Consider the following 21,716-nt stretch of genomic DNA (forward strand, 5'->3'; position numbering starts at 1 on the left):
GGCTGGATATAAATGATGCATTACTAATACACCCTGGTCCTGATGATCTCATTTATTGAAAAGTTTTAAGCAGAATTTTAGACATAAACATGAGCAAATACAGAGGCCTTGGGGACCACAGCTACAGTCGCTGCTGAGTTGGAGGCCCGGGTCAAGACCCTATAGGGACAGCTTCTATGCTGCTGGCTTCCTGCTCTGTGTACATGGGGAAGGCCAAAGTCTAGTTACTGAATAAGGAGGGCAGTGAGGCTCCTAGCAGCCAAGGCAATAAGGGCCCCAAGGCAGCCACCTCTGAAGTGGCAACAGGGCTTGGCAGCTAAGGAGCAGCAGTGGTGTAGCCCCCAGAGCCAGGGGGGTGCCTCCCTGGGAGACCCAGTGATGCCGGGGCCACCAGGGAATCTCAGGAGTGTGCGTGCATGGGGAATGAGGCTACAGGGAGAGGGAGGGAGGAACCCGGAGGAGCCTGGAACGTGGGGGCAGTCAGGCTGCGTGGCAAAAGGAGCACCCCCCCCATCCAGCCTCACAAGCCCGAGTAGGAGGCCTCTGTGGTCTCAGACCAGGATGAATCCCGGCAGAAAGATGCCGGCTGCCGCTGGTGCCCTCTTAGGTCAGGGCGGCCCAGGCGCGTAAGTAACATCCACATGCGCTCTCGGAACTTGACCCCCACGAAGGCATAGAGCAGTGGGTTGAGGCAGCAGTGCATATAGCCCAGGCCCGAGGTGACTGACTTGGCCACGTCCACACGGCTTTCTCGGCCACAGTTGCGGGACAAGGCCTCCAGGTCCATGAGGGTGTCCACCATCACCACCAGGTGGTAGGGGGTCCAGCAGAGGGCGAAGGCCACCACCACCACCACAACCAGCCGCATGGCCCGCAGCCGCCGCTGGCCCCTGGAGACCAGCAGCACAGCCAGGATGCGGGCATAGCAATAGGCCATGACCAGCAAGGGCAGCAGGAAACCAGCAACCAGCTGCAGCACCCGCAGAGCTGTGCGGCCCACCTGCGGGAAGTTGTACTGACAGTGGGTGGCATTGAGGCGCTCGTCACGGCGGGCCGACAGGAAGACGAAGTCTGGGATGGCAAAGAACAGACAGAGTCCCCAGACAACCACACAGGTGAGGGCCACGCGGGCGGTGGGCCCCCGGCGGTACAGCTGGGTGGCATGCACTATGCTCAGGTAGCGGTCAAAGCTGATGCAGGCCAGCAGGAGGGCCCCTGCGTAGAAGTTGATGTTGAAGAGGGCGCCCGCCACTTTACAGAGGCCAGATCCGAAGACCCACTGGACAGCTGCGTCTACTGCCCAGAGGGGCAGGGTCAGCACCAGCAGTGCGTCGGCCACAGCCAGGTGGAGCAGGAAGGTGTCGGTGCTGCTCAGGGCCGCCCGCTGGCTCAACAGCACAGCCGCCACCGCGCCATTGCCCAGCAGCCCCAACACGAAGAGGAGGCTGTACAGGGCCGGCAGGAAGGCCCGGTCGAAGTTCAGGCTGAAGTCCTGCGGGCAGGGCGGGGAGGCACAGCAGGAGTCACTCTCGTTTTCTGCGTAATCATAGGAAGAGCTACAGTTTTCCAGGAGGAAGGCAAGCTCAGAGGCGTCGAACACCTGGTGTTCACTCATCTGCAGAGGGAGGGAAGGAGGCAAGGGACTGTGGCAAGGGAGGCAAGGGACTCCTTTGAGCGTTTCCTGGAGTAGCTCCTCTGTCCGGCAGGCCCCAGTTCCTGTCTTTTGTCCAAACCCCCGCCTATTGAACTCTGTGCCCAGCCCGGGAGCTGGGGTGGTAATTTCCCACATCAACCACCGCTTCTCTCTCACCTGTGTGGGCCATCCCATTAGACCAGGGATTGTGGGCCAGAGGAAGGCTTCCCTCCCACCCTTGTGCCAGGAGCCCTCCCTGCCCCCTTTCCTCGCTCTGCCTTCACGGCTTGGCTTGCCCTGCCCTTCTGTTTCCCTGCCACGCCTGGTGCTACTACCTGCCTCCCCCCGCACCTCCCCGCAGTCCCCTCTCCGGGTCAGTCACTGGCCCCCCACTTCCCTCCTTAGCCCTTGTCTAGGGATCCCAACTTCCTGCCTCCCGTGGGGCCCCTCCACAAATCACTGAAGTCCTCCCCTTGACCCTGTCACTTGCTTTCTGTTCCTGTTCTTCCCTTCCTCTTCAGGGATGCCACCTGCCACCCCCTGGGGGCTCTCCCACCAAGCTCGGGTAGAAATATTCCATACCCCATTACCCTACACATGACCCCAGAGCTGCCAGCCTTCTCAGTGCCAGTTCAGTCCCACATGGAAGGGTAAGTTCCAAGTCAGAGCCAAAGGGCGCCTTGGAAGCCAATGGTGGCAGGGATCATTTTGCAGATGAGGCCCGGAAGCCAGACAGGGGAGGGGTCGCACCTGTGGTCATACACAAGTCCCTGGCTGAGGTGGATTCCCAATTCCCCGTCCCAGGGCTCCTTCTACTGCAATCCCTGCATCATCTACCTACTACTCACCCAGCCCTCTGGTGGCCCTGGCTCATGAGCCAGCCCTGACGTTTCCCCCGGTCTCCCAGGCCCTCCACTCCGAGCTCCTGTGCCCACCGGCTGGGCAGCAGCACTTACCTCAAGGACCATTGCTGGGCTGATGCTCTGCCTGCAGGGCTGTGTGCTGCCTGCCCCTCTGCTTTGGTGATTGTGGTCGGGAACCTGCACTACACGGAGGAAGTGAGGGTTTCACATGATTGTTGGTGGCAGCCTCTTCCATGGGCTTGTCTATGCCAGACCTCCCTAGAACCGAGGCCACAGGAACTCCTGGCCCGTTCCCCTGGGAACGCTGCTGTGGGGGGACCCGGCCACAAACTGGGGACCAGAAAGGCTGGGGCTTAGGGAAAAACAGGTCCTTTGAGGTGGGGCATCTGGAGAAGCAGAGTGTCTACGAGGTGGAGGGCAGCCCTGCTGTCAGGGGCAAGAACTTCTGCACGGGTGGAGTCAGTGCTCAATACCCTGGCACCCGTGCTCACCTGTCCTGGGCTGGAGTGGATCTTTGCATAATTGTAGATTGCATTGCTAAACGTCTTAGGTCTGTCAAAGAGATTAACCTTCTTTAAAAACTAAAATATTTATTTAAAATGTTTATTTTTGAGAGAGAGAGTGAGCCCTAGTGGGGGAGGGGCAGAGAGAGAAGAGGGGACAGAGGATCTGAAGTGGACTCTGTGCTGACAGCAAAGACCCCGACGTGGGGCTCGAACTCATGAGCCATGAGATCATGACCGTGAGATCATGACCTGAGCCGAAGTCGGACACTTAACCGACTGAGCCACCCAGGCTCCCCAAACTAAAATATTTTGAAGAAAGCCTTCACACTACATCAAGTCCTCCACTATTGCCCCTCCCGATACTCAACAGGGGATGAGGAAAGGGAACTACTAGTAATGAACTTGGTATGTGCTAGACAGTGCTTTAGGTACTTTCTCTGACACTGCCTCATTCAAACCACACAAATCCCTTGTGAGGTGGCGGTGGGGAGTGATTCCCCATGGCTAATCCAGAAAGGGGAAAGGGCTTCACCAGACACTGCAAGTGAGGGTGGGAGCTGGGATTGAACCCACGGCTGTCTGACTCTCTTTTTACTGCTCATCCCACTGCCTTCTGCTTTTTTAAGTGGATGATCTCTGATAAACTATGATAAACTATAATCTATTCATGCAGATAAAAACAAATGAACTTAAGCTATATATTTTGACATGGCTGGAGCTAGAAAATCCAATGACCACATGGCGGAAGAGGCAAGTTACAGAATTATCATGTGGAGTTTCACGCCATTTATGTAAATTCTGAAAACCACACACACAAAGCAAGACCATATTGTTTTGGATACAGCTATTTGTTCTAGAAGTTTAAAACAGGGACTGGAGGGGCACCTGGCTGCCTCAGTCGGTGGAGCATGCAACTCTTGATCTCAGGGTTGTGAGTTTAAGCTCCACGTTGGGTGTAGAGATTACTTAAAAAAAAAATCTTTGTTTTAAATGTTCACTTATTTACTTTTGAGAGAGAGAGAGAGAGAGAGCATGAGTGGGAGAGGGGCAGACAGAGAGGGAGACAGAGAATCCCAAGCAGGCCCCATGCTGCTAGCATAGACCCCGACACGGGGCTCAAACCCACAACTTATGAGATCGTGACCTGAGCCAAAAACAAGAGTCGGACGCTCAAACAACTGAGCCTCCCAGGCGCCCCCGCCCCAAAATAAAATCTTTTTTTTTTTTTTAAATTTTTTTTTTTTCAACGTTTATTTATTTTTGGGACAGAGAGAGACAGAGCATGAACGGGGGAGGGGCAGAGAGAGAGGGAGACACAGAATCGGAAACAGGCTCCAGGCTCCGAGCCGTCAGCCCTGAGCCTGACGCGGGGCTCGAACTCACGGACCGCGAGATCGTGACCTGGTTGAAGTCGGACGCTTAACCGACTGCGCCACCCAGGCGCCCCAAAATAAAATCTTAACAAAAAGTAAAAATTAAAAAACAAAACAAAACAAAACAAAAAATTAGGGATTGGAGACACTACAAATTCATGAGAGCAGTTGCTCCTGGGGCGACAGGAAGAAGAGGGTTGGGGAAGAGTATGTGGACCCTCTCAATTTCAAGGAAAAGCTGTAAAAAGCATTTGTAGAGCAAATCAGGCCCTTTATGGTGGTGTGCTACAACAGTTTCTCCCCCCTCCCGGCCCTCTGCCCTCTGCCCTCTGCCCTCTCCTCCTTTCCCTATTACCCTGTTCTCCTTAGCTGGGAAAGGCAGCCCCTAACTCTCCTTGCCTCTGCTAGGTAGTCTCTTCTCTCCCTCTCTCCCACCCAGATGAGAAGGAGAGGCACAGAGACAGAGACGGAGAGAGGCAGAACCAGTCCTCTGGGGTCTGGTTTTCAGTCAGAGTGCTTCACCAGAGCCTCCAGGCTCAGGCTTGGAATTCGCTTCAAACTTCTTGACAAGACACACACTGGCAAGGCAGTGAGCCCCTTCTCCACCTTCTGTGCACAGGAGCTGCAACTATCCTTGCTCTAAACAGCTTGTCAAACTGCAAGGTGCGGGCCAGAGGGAGGTGAGGGCCTGCAGGACATCAGGAGCAGTGCAAGTGGACAAGACTGGTGACTCCAGGAGCCTTGGCAGTTAGGATGGGTAGGAGTTGGCAGGGTGGGGAAGAAGGGTACGAGCTGGCACCACGGTTTCTGGCTGCTGGTCAAGAAGAGTTTCCATTCCCTGGGTTTCTGCACGTGGAAGAAGTGAGGATAATAAAATCCTCTGTTCAATTTGGGTTTTTTTTTTTTAATGTTTATTTTGAGAGAGAGAGAGCACGTGCGCTTAAGTGGGGGAGGAACAGAGAGAAGGGGAGAGAGAATTTCAAGCAGGCTCTGTGCTGTCAGCACAAAGCCCCACATGGGGCTTGAACTCACAAACCATGAGATCATGACCTGAGCCGAAATCAAGAGTTGGACGCTTAACCGACTGAGACACCCAGGTGCCCTTCTGTCTATTCAATTTCAAGGAGGGTCTTGTATTCTGCAATTATGTCCTTCATCCCCCTTTTGGTATTAAAAGGATCTTTTCTTTATGAAATGATGGTGAATATAAGCTGATAGATTTAGAAGGATCTTGTGTTGGCCGAAGTGGACAATCCAAATGTGGGGCCTCCAAATAGATGTTGGAGTGCCACTGGGCCATGTGAAATGTCAAAGTCTAGGGATCCCTGGTCCGCCTCCTGTGCCCTAGTCCCCACTGGTCACATGGGGACAATGCTCCCCACCTTCCCAGGTTGCTGGTGAGGAGAAATGAGAGAGGGTTGGGCAGGAGTTTTGAAAGGGTGCAGGGAGATTTTCTGAGCTGGGCCGTATCCTCATAAGCCATTCTGGGCTGTGGGGCCGGCTGCTGTCACTGCTCCCGTGTGGCCCAGATATGGTGGGAAGGTCCCTTCCAGGACCCAGCACATAGTAGGAGAATGCAGAATGAGAGGGATATTCACTACAAACATAGCGACTGGGAGACTTTCCTGTCAGGTGAGCCCCGGGATAGAGCGTGCCTGCCTTTTGGGGCATGCAGGTGTGGTCTTGGCCTCCAGAAAGCCTGCCCCTTGCCTAGTCCTCTGGCTTCTGTGCTGTGTAATCTCAGGTAAATCACTTCACTCCTCTGCCTCAGTTTCCTCATCTGAAAAGTAGGGAGAAACATAGTACACGTGGGCTGGGGTTGCTGTGTGGACTGCATACAATACGTGTAGGTGCATGGCCCAGGGTAGGTGCCTGGGGAACAGTGGTTTCCTCCTCATTTTGGTTACTTTCTAGGTCGGCCCTTCCGGGGTCTCAGAATGGCAGGTTCAGGGCAGGCTCCCGCTGTCTTTCTCAGCTCAGATGCCTTGGAACTGCCTTTGTCGAGGTGCCTAGCCAAACCCTTGTCTGACACTCTAATCTGGGTCCCAAGCAGCCCCAGACCACGTCAGAGGCAGGCCCGGCCCTTGGGGAGAGCCACCTAGCCAGCGGTCTGCCCTCAGAGTTCTGGTACATGTGCCCCCTGCTTCTGCCCTCCCAAGCAGCCAGTTGGGGAAGCTTGAGGAGGAAGTTAGTCAGAGTGAAGCTGCTCCGGGCCCCACCTGTGGTCAAGGTGTGAAATGTGCACCTGTCTCTTCTCTGCCACCCATCCCCCTGTTTTTTTTCTTTTTTTTCACACCTCTGGGCTGTGGTTTGGGGAGATGGGAGGCTCAGAAGTGTGTGCTCTGGGCCCAGTCCCTCACAGGAAGGAGGCCTCTATACAGCTCTCTGTTGGGCTGACCAGGGAAGGGGGCCATTTCCTCCCCTTTCCTCTCAGCATCTGCTGCCTCACAGCCTCTTTCGTAGATCCTCAGAATGTCCCCTGGGGTCCCTGTTCCAAAAGCCCCTGGCTGTCAGGGGAACAGGCTCAGGGAGGCCCAAGCTTCCTGTGAGGCTCAGGCAGTGGCCTAGGCTGTGACAGGGGCTTTGTTACACGAAATCAACAAGAGTCCTAGCCCCAGGAAGGGGTCTGGGTCTGCCCCAGACAGTGCTGAGACTTTGGGATTCCTTCTGCTGGCCCTTCTCCCCAGAGAAGAAGAGCTTAGGTCATAGTAAGGCCCAGGCACTGGGGACTGCCCCCCTCTCTGCCCCTCTTCCCCAGCTGCTTCCTGCAGCTCTAAGCCCTACTGGAAGGCAAGGCCATTCTAAGTGTTGGGGCCATAGACTGCGGCTCAGGCAGTCCAGGCCCGTGCAGGTGATTTCCCAAGCTGTGGGGCACTCATTCTTTTTGGGACCAGGGCAAGAGGACATTGCTGCCATCTGTCAAGGCAACTCAGGTGGTGGGAACAGAAGGTGCCAAGGCAAGGACATAAGGAAAGGACGGTCAGTCCAGGGGCAGTTTGGCTGAAAAAGTAGTTATGTGTGAGAGAGGAGGGTAGAGAGGGCTGGAGAGTGGTAGTTCACTGATCTTCCTATCATCCTGTCCCTTGAAAATAGCTTCCATTCAGCAAGCCTTTACTTTCATACACATGATCGCTTCAAAAAATTTTTTTGTTTACTTATTTTTGAGAGAGACAGAAACAGAGTATGAGCAGGGGAAGGGCAGAGAGAGAGGGAGACACAGAATCCAAAGCAGGCTCCAGGCTCGGAGCTGTCAGCACAGAGCCCGACGCGGGTCTAGAACCCATGAACCATGAGATCATGACCTGAGTCGAAATCAGACACTTAACCAACTGAGCAACCCACGTGCCCCTAGGGCTAGTTCTTCTAAGAGCCACACTTTAGTCACCACACAGTCCCAACCAGGTGTCTTGTGTGAGGGCAGGTGCTCACCCAGTGGTGCTTGTGACCTAGAGTGAGATTTGGGTAAAGCTCACTACCTCCCAATTCTCGCCCTGTTCCTCCTCACTGACCAGGGAGAAGAAATGTCAGAACCTCCAAGATGAGAGACCTAGATGACCAGACAAAAATCTGCTAAGTGCAGAACACCTTTTGTGATGGCCCCCAGAAGAGTCTGTTTTGCTCCCAGAAGTCCCATCCCATTTGCAGACCAGCCCTGGGGTCACACATGGGGTCAGTGTGCATCTGTTTCCATCCTGCCCTGTACCTGGGCCTCCATCACAGCTCAGGACTGTCCACATTCTCCAGACGGACAGGTGGCAACATTGCTAATGCACACACATCCAATTATGGAAGCCTGTTCTTGATAGATTCTTGAGTGCCAGTTGCTCCCATAGTGAACACTTGGGGGATGTCCCTCTGCACTGGTGAGCTGGGTTACCCCTTGGAACAAAGTCATCGGCAGGCCCAACATCTGGCCATCTCATTCCCTTGGGTTGGAATGGTCAAACATTCCAAGGTCAAACAGGATAATAAGAATAGCATGCAGGGGCACTTGGGTGGCTCAGTCAGTTAAGCATCCGACTTTATCTCAGATCATGTTCTTGCGTCTGTGATTTTGAGCTCTGCATCGGGCTCTGTGCTGACAGCTCAGAGCCTGGAACCTTCTTGTCTCTTCCCCTTGCCCACTCATGCTCTGTCTCCCTCTCTCTCCTTCAAAAATAAATAAACATTAAAAAAAAACAGCTGACATTTATTGATTACTTAACTATGTGCCAGGCTCTGTTCTAAGAGCTTTATTGGGATGAATTTCTTTGATGGTCATAGTGATGCAGTAATTACGGCATTATTACTCCTATCAACCCCACTTTACAGACGACAGAAACACAAAGTTTAAGAAACTTGCTCAAAGCCACACAGCCAGCAAATGGCAGAGACATGCTCTTATCCATTACACTATAATCTATTATACCTTTTAAGGTTAGAGGGACAGGGATCAAGGGTGATGTTCAAAGAGGACTATGTTGGCTTTATTCTGTAATGTTTTACACAGAGACCATATTGATGTATTAGCTAAGTGATTAAAAAGCCATCCAAAAGATTCTCTCTCTTTCCCTCTCTCTCTCTGTTCCTCTCCTGTTTGTGCTCTCTCTCTCTCAAAATAAATAAATGAACTTTAAAAAAAGGGGAGGGGCAGGGCGCCTGGGTGGCTCTGTCAGTTAAGCGTCTGACTTCGGCTCAGGTCGTGATCTCATGGCTCATGGGTTCGAGCCCCACGTTGGGCTCTGTGCTGACAGCTCCGAGCCTGAAGTCTGCTTTGTATTCTGTGTCTCCCTCTCTCTCTGTCCCTCTCCTGCTCATGCTCTGTCTTTCTTTGTCTCTCAAAAATAAATAAATGGGGGCGCCTGGGTGGCGCAGTCGGTTAAGCGTCCGACTTCAGCCAGGTCACGATCTCGCGGTCCGTGAGTTCGAGCCCCGCGTCAGGCTGATGGCTCAGAGCCTGGAACCTGTTTCCGATTCTGTGTCTCCCTCTCTCTCTGCCCCTCCCCCGTTCATGCTCCGTCTCTCTCTGTCCCAAAAATAAATAAACGTTGAAAAAAAAAAATTAAAAAAAAAAAAATGTTTAAAATTCCTTTTAAAAAAGAGGAGGGGGTGCTTGGGTGGCTCAGTTGGTTAAGTGTCTGACTCTTGATTTCAGCTCAGCTCATGATCTTGTGGCTCCTGAGTTCAAGCCCCGCATTGGGCTCTGCACTGACAGTGCAGATCCTGCTTGGGATTCTCTCTCTCCCTCTCTCCCTGCCCCTCCCTCGTTCGCTCTCTCTCTCTCTCAGAGTAAATAAACTTAAAAAATTTTTTTAGGGATGCCTGGGTGGCTCAGTCAGTTGAGTGTCTGACTTCGGCTCAGGTCATGATCTCATGGCTCATGAGTTCGAGCCCCGTGTTGGGCTCTGTGCTGACATCTCGAAGCCTGGAGCCTGCTTCGGATTCTGTGTCTCCCTCTCTCTCTGCCCCTCCCCCACTCGTGCACTGTCTCACTCTGTCTCTCAAAAATGAATAAATGTAAAAAAAAAAAAACAAAAAAAATCTTAAAAAAAATTTTTAAAGCCATCCAAACGGAAAATAAAAGTCAGCTAAAAATCTGGGACAGTTGGTGGAATTTCAATATGGCCCAGAGATGAGATTTAAAAAAAATCCCTTATATTCATACTATTTTGCTAATTTTGACAATGTAAAAACAGTCTTTGTTTGTAGGAAATACACATAAAGATATTTAAGGGTGAAAGGAGATCACATCTGCAACTTACTTACATATGACTTGTAAAACAAATACACCAAGCGAGAGAAGATGCACAAAGAATAAAGCAAACACGGCAACATGCAAATAATTGGTGATATGGGTGTAAGGGAGTCCTTTGTACTATTCTTGCAACTTTTCTGTAAGTTTGATATTGTATCAAAATAAAAGTTACTTGAAGAACCTCTCTCACGCAGGATGGGTTTGGCATCACATGCTATTATTCCCCGGACCAGCTTAGAAGCCTTGTGCCAAGAAAGCGGGGGCCAAGGCTGCCTGGGAACAAAGGCTCCCTGGCTGTGGCCTCTGGCTTTGTCCCCAGAAGCACCACCTCCTCCCGCAGTTCAGTACCCACTTAATCTCCCAGCCAGGCTCACCTTAATTCCTGATTCCTGGGTTTCTTCCCTTTTCCCTCTGGCTACCTCAAACCTCTCAGCCTTGAGTTCCTCCCAACTTCCCCTGTGGCCTTTTGAGCCAGGAAGAGCTGCCTGCTCTCCAAGCCACTCAGCGCCCCTCAAAGAATGTAGGCTGTGCCTGAGACTCTCAGGGCGACCCCATGCTGGGCTCAGGCTGGTTGAAGAGAAGGGATAGGGCCATGCATCTGGGTGTCACCAGAGGAGAGCCTAGAGTTCTTTTTCCTAAATAGAAGTAGGCCCGCAAAACGGGGTTGCGGGGATGGGGGGGGGGCAGCAGCACCTGGGTGGCTCAGTAGGTTAAGCTTCCGACTTTGGCTCAGGTCATGATCTCGTGGTTTTTGAGTTCGAGCCCCGCGTCGGGGCTCTGTGCTGACAGCTCAGAGCCTGGAGCCTGCTTCGGATTCTGTGTCTCCCTCTCTCACTGGCCCCTTCCCCACTCACACTCTCTCTCCCTGTCTCAAAAATAAATAAATAAATAAGCTTAAAAAAAAAAAAGCGGGTGAGGCCACTGCCAGGAAGGCTTCTCTCCCTGAAGAACAGTCTGGGCTAGAGCTTTTGGCTGCTGCTGGGCTCTCAGGAGTAGGAAAAGGTACACCCTGGAAACCATGGTGCCTTCCCCAAAGGTAGTCCACTGAGCAAACCCTGCTGACTAGTGTCCCTCCCTGGGTCTTTACCTTGGAGTGTCCCTAGGTGTGCTTTATGCTGCCCTCCTGGGACCCTGCACAAAGCCCCTTGATGATGGGCCTGATCCCGTCTAGACTTTACCTGCCTGGACTCTTGAGCCTTCTGGGAAATTCCTCAACTAGCCAAATAAATTTCCTGAAATCCCAACAAGGTGTGGCGTTGGTCTTGGGGGCTTTGTCCACAGGTCCTATGCAGGTCCAGAACCTGCCTCCTGTTAGTGTTGACCCCATATCTCTCCAACCGGGCACTAAGTCATGCACAAAGGCACAGGCATTGGTGCTCGATGTTCAAAGCTGAGCTGGCCCCACGTGGGGCTGTGTGGCAGTGCTGGTGAGCGTGTGGGCTGTGGACCACACTGGCTCAGATTCCTGGCTCTGCCATTCCTAGCTGTATGAGCTTACACAGGTTGTTTATTTCACTTCTCTGTGCTCTGGCTTCCTCTCTGGATGAGAAAAGGCGACCTGCTGTATGTGTAAAGGTCCTGAGAACAATGCCTGGCACATGGTTAGTGCCATGTATGAGTTGTTAGCTACCCTCCTCCCTGTGGCTGCTGACATGCTCCCAGGACTGGGCACACCCATGGGGGAAGCTTCATTTGCATTGAGGTCCCTCACACCTCAGCCTGGAAGGCTGAAGCCTTGCCCCTGCCTTACTTGCAGAATTGGTCAGAGTGCTGATGCCTTTGACTGTGGGGCGTGGGTGCCCGTTTGAATGCAGTGCCCAAATCTTCATGGGCAGTGGAGTGGGAGGTCCCTTCTAGATGAAGAGCCTGGCTGAGAGTAGGGGCTGTGTACTCTGAGCTGTGGGTGCAGAATGCACTGGCCTAGAAGTTCGTCCTTGCTTCTGGGGGGAGGGACTTTAAAGGAGCTTGAGGGGACACCAAACTGGCTGTGTTACCCATAAGTTTCTCGTCACAGAATACCACATTAAGTCCTGAGTTAGCCAAAATACCTGTCGACGATGAGACAGACGGCCAGCAGCAACAACAGTATTAACCAGTAAAGCTTAGGTAGCACTATGTGCCAGGTGCTATTTGAAGCACCTTTATGCATACATATCCTCATAACAAGTCTTTGACATAGGTTTTATTTATATTCCTTTTTTTTTTTTTAAGTAGGCTTCATGCCCAGTGCAGAGCCCAATGTGGGGCTTGAACTTGCGATTCTGAGATTGAGACTGGGATGCTTAACCGACTGAGCCACCCAGGCACCCTTATTTATATTGCTATTTTATTTTATTTTATTATGTTTATTCATTTTTTGAGAGACAGAGAGAGACAGAGCACAAGTAGGGGAGAGGCAGAGAGAGAGGGAGACAGAATCTGAAGTAGGCTCCAGGCTCCAAGCTGTCAGCACAGAGCCCAACGCGGGGCTTGAACTCACACACCGTGAGATCATCACCTAAGCTGAAGTTGGATGCTTAACCAACAGAGCCGTTCAGGAACCCCATATATTCCTATTTTAAAAATGATAATGGGGAGCCTGGGTGGCTCAGTCAGTTGGGCAGCAGACCATTGATTTGGGCTCAGGTCATTATCTCACAGTTCCTGGGTTTGAGCCCCTCATTGGGCTCTGTGCTCATAGCGTGGATCCTCTCTGTCCGCCTCTCTCTCTGCCCCTCCTCCACTCGGGCATGAGCGCTTTCTCTCTTTCTTTCTGTCTCAAAAATACATAAATGTTAAAAAAATTTTGGGGGGCGCCCAGGTGGCTCAGTCGGTTAAGCGTCCCACTTCACCTCAGGTCATGATCTCTCGGCCAGTGAGTTCAAACCCCATGTCAGGCTCTGTGCTGACAGCTCACAGCCTGGAGCCTGCTTCAGATTCTGTGCCTTCCTCTCTCTCTGCCCCTCCCCTGCTCACATTCTGTCTCTCTCTCTGTCTCTCAAAAATAAATGTTAAAAAAATTAAAAAAAAATTTTTTTAATGAGCAAATAGACTCAAATAAGTTGCCCATGGCTAAACAACTAATAGGTGACAGAGCCTGGATTTCAAACCAAGCAGTCTGGCTTCAAAGTACACACTTTTAAGCACCCTTCTATACTGTTTCAGGTTTGAAGAGGTCATTATGTGAATTTAAGAGAAGAACGGGAGCCTGAAGCTCACCCCTGGCAGGGGCCTGGCGTTGGGGTGTGCTGCTTATTACCCAAATCCCCAGCCAAGGTTCCAGAGTGGCTGAGTCAGTGTGCAGACCGGGGGAGAAACCAAGGCAGGGCCCCTTCCTGGAACAAGGGTGCACCTCCAGCATTCCACAGTTGGGGGCCAGGACAGAAGATGAAGGACCAGAGTCTGCAACAGGGGGTTGTTACTATGGAAACTAACAGTGTGGTAAAGCTCTAAGCTGAGCCTGTCTGGGTCTAAAAAAAAAAAAAAAAAAAAAAAGAAGGCAAATGATATTTTAAAAAATTCTGGATATTTTTGGAAGGTGGCTTAAGACAAACCTTTTGTGGGATTCAGATGGATTTTCGCATATTTGCTAGTGAATAGAGGTCTTTTACATAACCACCAAGATTATCTATAAATTACTGTAGCTTATAGTATAGCTGGAGAAGCACTTGCATATGAGGAGGCCCAGGATGGGGTGAAGAGGAGGGAGGGGTGAGGCGGAAGAAGGGAGAAAGTTCGGGGGGTAGGTGGTTGCAGGGAAATGAAGTGGAGGGAGCGTATTAGCTGAAGTGGGGGTGGCGGGGGGGCACAGAGGGGTGAGAAGGTGATCCAGAGCCAGAATCCACAGCACTGATTGATCACCCCCAGTCCAGTCTGCCCCTGGTAGGTCTCTGGTCTGCCTTCACCATGAGGATGGTATCCACGGTGGTGCCTCAGCTTGCCCTCTGCCCTCATGTCGGATCTGGGAAGTCTGGCATAAAAGAGATCTGTTTAGGGGCGTCTGGGTGGCTCCGTTGGTTAAGTGTCTGACTCTTGGTTTTGGCTCAGATCATGGTCTCACGGTTCATGAGATTGAGCCCCATGTCAGGCTCTATGCTGGCAGCATGAAGCCTGCTTGGAATTCTCTCTCTCCCTCTCTCTCTCTGCCTCTCCCATGCGCGCTCTCTCTCTCTCTCTCTCTCAAAAATAAATAAATAAATAAACATTAAAAAAACGGATCTGTTTAGTCTCTTTGAGCTCCAACTTACTGACAAGCAGTCTTTACTTTCTCACATTGCTTTTACTTTCCGTCATTGCTATTACTATCTCAAAATACAAGTCGTCTGCCTGACATGCTTTGGCAAACACCAGCCCAGAGAAAGAGGGCTGTTCCATGATCTGACCTCAGCGTCCTGCCCAACCTGATTCTTCACTCTGCTTTGGGCATCCTATATCCTAGCCAAATGGGACCACATGCTGTTGCAAGCATAACCCAACTTTCCAACATTTAGCTCGTCTCTGCCTGAGTCCTACCCACTCTCCAGGACCCAGAAGTGCAGCCCAGAGCCACGAAGCCATAAAAACTCCTTTTATCCAGGGAACTTGGGCTGCTCAGTCTGTTAAGCATTCGACTCTTGAGCTTGACTCAGGTCACAATCTCAGGGTTTGTGAGTTTGAGCCCCGTGTCAGGCTACTCGTTGTGAATGCACAGCCTGCTTGGGATTCTCTCTCTCTCCCTCTCTCTGTGTCCCTCCCTGCTCTTTCTCTCCCAAAATAAATACACTTAAATAAAAACTGCAGAAACTCCTTTTTTCTGGATCCTATGGCTCTTCCCTGAGGGCCCCAGGTGAGACAGAAAGGAGAGGTGAGAAGACTCAGGGTAGGAAGCAAGAAATTTCAGTACCCTATGTCTACCTTCTAAACACAGAAATAAACTGACGTAATTTCTGCAGGGCAAGTCTCTGACTAGAAGTACCCTTTGCCTATCTGATCTCCAGCCTTCTCACCCCAGGGGCCATTCATTCCGCTGGTATAGAAAAGCCAAGGCTGGCTCTGGAAGATCTCAGTGGGAGTCCAACTGAGCACAGAAACTATGTAGCATGGTAATAGTAAATGGACTTTAAATGTAGTTAGTGGTGTCTGTGGGCCTGGGTTTCAATCCCATACAAACACCCCTTTTTATTTATTTATTTTTTTATTTTGAGAGAGAGAGAGGTAATCCTAAGGAGGCTCCACACTGTCAGCATGTAGCCCAGTGCAGGGCTTGAACTCACAAACTGTGAGATCACGACATGAGCTGAGATCACGAGTCAGATGTTTAACCGACTGAGCCACCCAGGAACCCCATATAACCCCCTTCATAGCTGGATGATCTGGGCAAATCACTTCACTTCTCTGAGCCTCAGTTGCCTCCTGTGCAAAATGGAGGTAATACCTTCCACACATTAGAAAGATGAAATGGTTGTTGAGAGGATTACAATGTGATTAATTTAGGTAATCACCTAACGAAACGCTTGGCCTTCTCTGATACCTGCCGTACCCTCTATACCTTTTCAGCTCATTTTGTGTTCTTCATAGCATTAATTGCTACCTGCTGTTTGTTTATTGACTGATTGTTCCATTAGAATATGTTTTTCACAAGAGACATGATTTTCACTTTTCATTTATTTGTTTGATTTTCACTCTTTTTTTTAAAGGTTTATTTCTCTTTGAGAGACAGAGACAGAGCACGAACAGGAGAGGGGCAGAGAGAGAGGGAGATATAGAATGTGAAGCAGGCTCCAGATGTCTGAGCTGTCAGCACAGAGCCCAATGCGGGGCTCTAACTCACGAACCGCGAGATCATGACCTGAGCTGAAGTTGGATGCTTAACCGACTGAGCCACCCAGGTGCCCCTGATTTTTGCTTTTTAAATCACTATATCCTTAATGGCTTGAAGAATTTCTGACATATGTGTCAGTAGGTGCTCAAAAGCATTTATTGAATGAGTTTATTAAATGAATGCACAGTAGGTTCTAAAAAGGTAGATACATGATGTATATGTGTATGGCTATAACTCTCTCTTGCATAAATGTCTTGCACATGCACAGACTGCAATGCTGTGACTTTCGGTCATAGCTGCTGTCTAGTGTGTGACCTAGCACGAGGTGTGTTCTGTGGGGAGTACTCGTCCAGGGCCTGTGTTTGGGAAACAATGCCTGTTAGCATGGGAAATGTTTTGTGAAGTTCAGCTATAAACCATGAGTGAACAAACTTATCTGGTCACTGTCTCAGCTTCCTAGGGCCACCATAAGGAATGACCACACACTGGGGGTCTTAAAGCAACAGTAATTTATGCTCCCACATTTTGAAGGCCAGAAGTCCAAAGTCAAGGTGTTGGCAGGGCTACACTCCCTCCAGAGGCCCTAGGGGAGAATCCATTCTTTGCCTCTTCCAGCTTCTGGTGGCTGTTGGCCAGCAGGCCTTGGCTTGTGACCATATCACTCCAATCTCTGTCTCCATCTTCATATGGCCCCCTCTTCTGTGTGTCCAATCTTCCCCTGTCTCTTACAACAACACTTGTGATGGCATTTGGTGCCCAGTCTGATAATCTAGGATAGTCTCCTCATCTCCAGATTTTTCACTTAATTACATCGTAGAGACCCCATTTCCAAATAAGCAAATAAGGTAACAGTCACAGGTTCCAGGGTTTGGGACTGGACGGAGCTTTGGGAGCCATTATCAGCCAACCACAGTCACTAACTCCCCTATTCTCTGCAACTCCCCCGGTATCACTGTGGAGTATATTTTGAGAAATGGTGACTGGAGAAAAATGGGCTTTTAGAAAGAATGGGGGTGGAGATTGGAGTAGAGTACAGGAAGAAATGACTTCTTGAAAATTTAAAAAGATACTATGATTGTTAAGCCCTCCTCAGCGTGGGAGGGATGGGGCTGGTTATTGACGAAGCTCTCCTGCTGATTCTTTTTGCGTGTCAAGGACTGGGACCCACTGTGTACAGAGACATGGAGATGTAATTATGCCTGCTGGAGAATAATGACTGCACTGTGCTCCTCATTTAATTAGGCTGGGGAGGGTGTCCGGGTATGGGTGGTTTTTGAGAGCTCTCAAGGTAATTGTAATGCACAGAAAGAGTGGAAAACCACTAGACAATGGTGTTGAGGCAATGCGAATTTCAAAACACAGCTGCTAATGAATGTTATCTTTAAGAGTAGGAACAAAGTTCACAATGTTGACATCAATTAACCCTCTTGACCTTCTCAGTGAGAGAATAACAATAAGGAATGTGAGAGTGCCAGGGAACACTAGCTGCCTGGGGAAGTAGGAGATGTCGGGTGGGATGGGGGGGGGGATGCTCAGCAAGTGTGAGGTGCAGAGAGAAAGCAGAAACCGTCGCTGGGGCCACCTATGTGCAAAAGCCTCAGCCACTAGATGGAGACTACAGGGCCAAAGCTGGGGGATGGTGGGACACAGGGAAGCAGCAGAGACCTTCCAGAACTTGCCAGGAAGAAAGAGGAGGTGTTGTTTATTTAATTTAAAAAAAGGGGGAGAGGCACCTGGGTGGCTCAGTCGGTTGAACGTCGGACTTCAGCTCCGGTTATGATCTCATGGGTTTGGGAGTTTGAGCCCCACATCGGGCTCTCTGCTGTCAGCCCAGAGCCTGCTTCGGATCCTCTGTCCCCTTCTCTCTGCCCCTCCCCCGCTTGAGTGTGTGTGCCCTCTCTCTCAAACAATAAATAAATAAGTAAATAAAAAATTTTTTTAAATGTGAGGGTCAAGGCAACAGATATGAGGCCCCACAAAGGATACACTAACCCTTTTTGAAGTTGGGGCTACCAGAATGGAATACACTTTTTTTTCTCTTACAGGGTCTTCTCCAGGGCTTTCCTATCTATTCTCTCCCTAACATCCCCAGCTTCCTGGAGAGATAAACCAGGCAGGCTATTGTTATTTTTGTCTCATTAAAAAATTACATAAAACTTACCATTTTAACCATTTCTGGGGACAAAGAATCACAGATACCATTTTATGACAGGCAATGTATTCTTCTTATATAGAATATTACATTTACCTCAACATCTCAAATGATTTCAGTATGCTGAAAGGATAAAATGAGATGGTAGGCTTGAAGTTAATTTTCTGTAAACTTTAAAGTTCCAGAATATTTTGCATACTTTTAAATACCAAAAAGGATATACGAATTATTACATGTGATGTCTCTCAGCCTTCTCACCCCACAATTATGGGATGGAGTAAGAACTGTATGTCACTGTGGAATCAGATTCTGTTTTGAGTCATTGAAGTTAGATGCTTATTATTTTTTTAATGTTTATTTATTTATTTTGAGAGAGCAAGAGAGAGTGCAAGAGTGAGCACGAGAGGGGCAGAGAGAAAGGGAGAGAGAGAATCCCAAGCAGGCTCTGTGCTGTCCAGCACTGTGAGATCTCACCACTGTGAGATCATGACTTGAGCTGAAATCAAGATTCTGCCTAACCAACTGAGCAACCTGGGTGCCCTTAGACGCTTATTATTTTAATGAGAGTACTTTTACTTCAGTAGCTGGAATGCAATTTTTTTAAATTGTGGCAAAATACACATAACTTAAAGTTGACCATCTTTACCATTTTATTTTTTTTTTATTTTTTATTTTTAAAAAATTTTTTTTTCAACATTTATTTATTTTTTGGGACAGAGAGAGACAGAGCATGAACGGGGGAGGGGCAGAGAGAGAGGGAGACACAGAATCGGAAGCAGGCTCCAGGCTCTGAGCCATCAGCCCAGAGCCTGACGCGGGGCTCGAACTCACGGACCGCGAGATCGTGACCTGGCTGAAGTCGGACGCTTAACCGACTGCGCCACCCAGGCGCCCCAACCATCTTTACCATTTTAAAGAGCACAGTTCAGGGGCATTAAGTATAGTCACAATTTTGTGCAACCATCACCCCCATCATCTTTAGAATTCTTTTCATCTTCCTCAACTGAGACTCTGCACCCATTAAACACAAAGTCACATTACCCTCTCCCCCCAGCCCCTGGCAACCACCATTCTATTTTTCTGCCTCTATGAATTTGACTCCTCTAAATACCTTATATAAATAAATAGAATCATTTGTCCTTTTGTGACTGGTTTATTTCACTTAGCATAGTGTCTTCAAGGCTCATTCATGTTGTAGCATGTGAAAGGATTTCCTTCCTTTTTTTTTAACATTTATTTATTTTGAGACACAGGGAGAGAGAGAGAGAGGGAGAGAGAGAGTGCGTGTGTACATCCATGTGGGGGAGGGGCAGAGAGAGAGAAAGGGAAAGAAAGAATCCCAAGCAGGCTCTATGCTGTCAGCCCAGAGCCCGTCACGGGGCTCAGTCTCATGACTGTGAAATCATGACCTGAGCTGAAATCAAGAGTCAGGCACTTAACTGACTGAGCCACCCAGGCACCCAGGATTTCCTTCCTTTTTAAGGCTGAATAATAATCCCTTGTGTGGATAGATCACATTTTATTTATCCATTGGTCCATCGATGGACATTTGAGTTGTTTTCACCTTTTGGTTATTGTGAATAGTGCTGCTATGAACAGGGACTATTTTTCAGGAGAGTAAAGTGAGGTTCAGAATGATCACATGTCAGATAAATGACAGGGCCAGGATTCAAATGCTGGCCTGCTACAAAGCCTATTCATTGGCTGGGCTAGGTGGACTCCAGAGAAACAGTTGTCCTGCTCTCTACCCTTCCACACCCACAGCCCTAGCAATCCTTCAAGATGGCCCTTTATACCCCCGGGAGGTTGGAAAGGGCCCACTCAGTAAGACTCTCATGGACAAATCCTTCTGTTCATCTTGCATAAGCCCCAGGGGCCAGATGGCTGGGTTTCTCTGTGGGTGACATTTGTGCCTCTTTCGAACCAAAAGGAAGATATTGGGGTCTCTTTTCCTAGTCTGTGTCCTAAGGCTTCCTTAAGGAGACCTTGGTCTCCAACAGGGCACATTTATTCTTTTTAATAATTATTTACTATGTTTTTTAAGTAGGCGCCATGCCCCATGTGGAGCCCCATGCGGGACTTGAAAGGACCACCCTGAGATCAACACCTGAGCTAAGATCAAGAACTGGATGCTTAACCAACCTAGTCACCCAGGTGCCCCACCAATATGGGACATCTATTTTTTGTTTGTTTTTGAGAGAGAGAGAGAGAGAGAGAGAAGCAGGGGAGGTGCAGAAAGAGAGGGAGACAGAATCCCAAGCAGGCTCTGAGCTTCCAGCACAGAGCTTGACACGCAGCTTGAACTCATGAAACCATGGGAGATGATGACTAAGCTGAAACCAAGAGTCAGACGCTCAACTGACTGAACCATCCAGGTGCCCCTCAAATTATTTTTTAAATCATAAGCTCCAATATCACTTTACTCTGATATTCTATCAGTTTTAATAAACCCACCCAGCAGCTCATCAGCTCATCTCTCTAGGCACCATAGGCTCAAGGCTGTATTTTTCCTTCTTGTATTTTCCCCTTTCTCCCTACACCCCACCAAAGTGAGGCCAGCTCTGTACTTCACGCCCTCACTACTTCAGTACTTCAGGGGAGGTATTTAGCCTGGCAGGGGAGGAGGAAGAGCACCGTGGGTCCCTGGCCTTCCTTCCTAGCAGTGCTCTGAGTAGCTGGTAATTCCCCAAAGCGTCCCAACTGTCTGGCAGGTTTCCTCAGCTTCCCACAGAAGAAAGGCTTAGTAGCAACTTACAGACTGCAGATAATTGATGACCACATGGGGCTCCCTTAGATGTCTGACACTGTGGAAGCTTCCAAGACCTACACTTGGTCTCAAGGAGGCAGGAACTGCAAGAATGACTCAGGTAGAATTTCCCAACTCTGCCGAGATGAGGTGAGGAATCGAAAGTGAGTTGATTCAGAAAAACAGTAGAGAGAGATAATATTAGTTGCATCCCTAGATTTATGGTCTGGGACTAATAACAAGCAAGAAACATACCTTTCAATCTGCTAAAGAGCTTGGGCACAGCGGGAGAGAGGGCACATAGTTACATGGGAAATTACGCTTAAAATGAAGATTATTCATTTCTCTATCTACAGATCTACTTCATGGAGCAACGTATATGAAATGGCATTATAGGAAGACTGAGGGAGAATGGAAAATGTTGGGGTGCTCTAAAGAATTCGCCTGCATAAATTGGCCAGCCTTTTTGGAGAGCAGCTGGGTGGCATCTACTGAACAGGTGCATCTTCTATGATTCAGTAACCCAACAGCATACATGCTCAAAAATATATGTACAAGGATGTTCTTAAATAGGCTTCCTCCTCTCTAGCTTTCTTTGCATGGCTCAAGCCAGCACCTCTCACCTGGACCACTGTGAACAGCCTTCTATTTGATTTTTCTGTATCCAGTCTTTTTTTTTTTTTTAAAGTTTATTTCTTGGAGCGCCTGGGCTGCTCAGTCAGTCAAGCGTCCGACTTCGGCTCAGGTCATGATCTCACAGGTTTGTGGGTTCGCGCCCCATGTCAGGCTCTGTGCTGACAGCTCAAAGCCTGGAGCCTGCTTTGGATTCTGTGTTTCCCTATATCTCTGCCCCTCACCTGCTTGTGCTCTCTCTCTCTCTCTCTCTCTCAGAAATAACCATTAAAAATTTTTTAAGTGTAAAATATTTGT

The 21,716-nt window shown here is 49.5% G+C and overlaps 1 protein-coding gene across 2 annotated transcripts; it reads right to left on the bottom strand.

Annotated features, from left to right (window-relative positions):
- Window positions 1-37: 37 nt before the first annotated feature.
- Window positions 38-20,856, bottom strand: CXCR3 (C-X-C motif chemokine receptor 3). Of its 2 annotated transcripts, XM_030306282.1 has the most exons (3): window positions 20,796-20,856; window positions 2,590-2,678; window positions 38-1,615 (listed from the first exon to the last, which is right to left on the bottom strand). In XM_030306282.1, exons 2-3 carry the CDS (start codon window positions 2,599-2,601, stop codon window positions 521-523), a joined length of 1,107 nt encoding a protein of 368 aa, XP_030162142.1. In that variant the 5' UTR covers window positions 2,602-2,678; window positions 20,796-20,856; the 3' UTR covers window positions 38-520. The 2 variants fall into 2 exon arrangements, with proteins under 2 accessions (XP_030162142.1, XP_030162143.1); XM_030306283.1 differs by lacking the exons at window positions 2,590-2,678; window positions 20,796-20,856 and adding an exon at window positions 2,216-2,572.
- Between the last annotated feature and the right edge of the window lie 860 nt (window positions 20,857-21,716).

Source organism: Lynx canadensis, chromosome X (assembly GCF_007474595.2).
Source record: "Lynx canadensis isolate LIC74 chromosome X, mLynCan4.pri.v2, whole genome shotgun sequence".
Classification (NCBI taxonomy): domain Eukaryota; kingdom Metazoa; phylum Chordata; class Mammalia; order Carnivora; family Felidae; genus Lynx; species Lynx canadensis.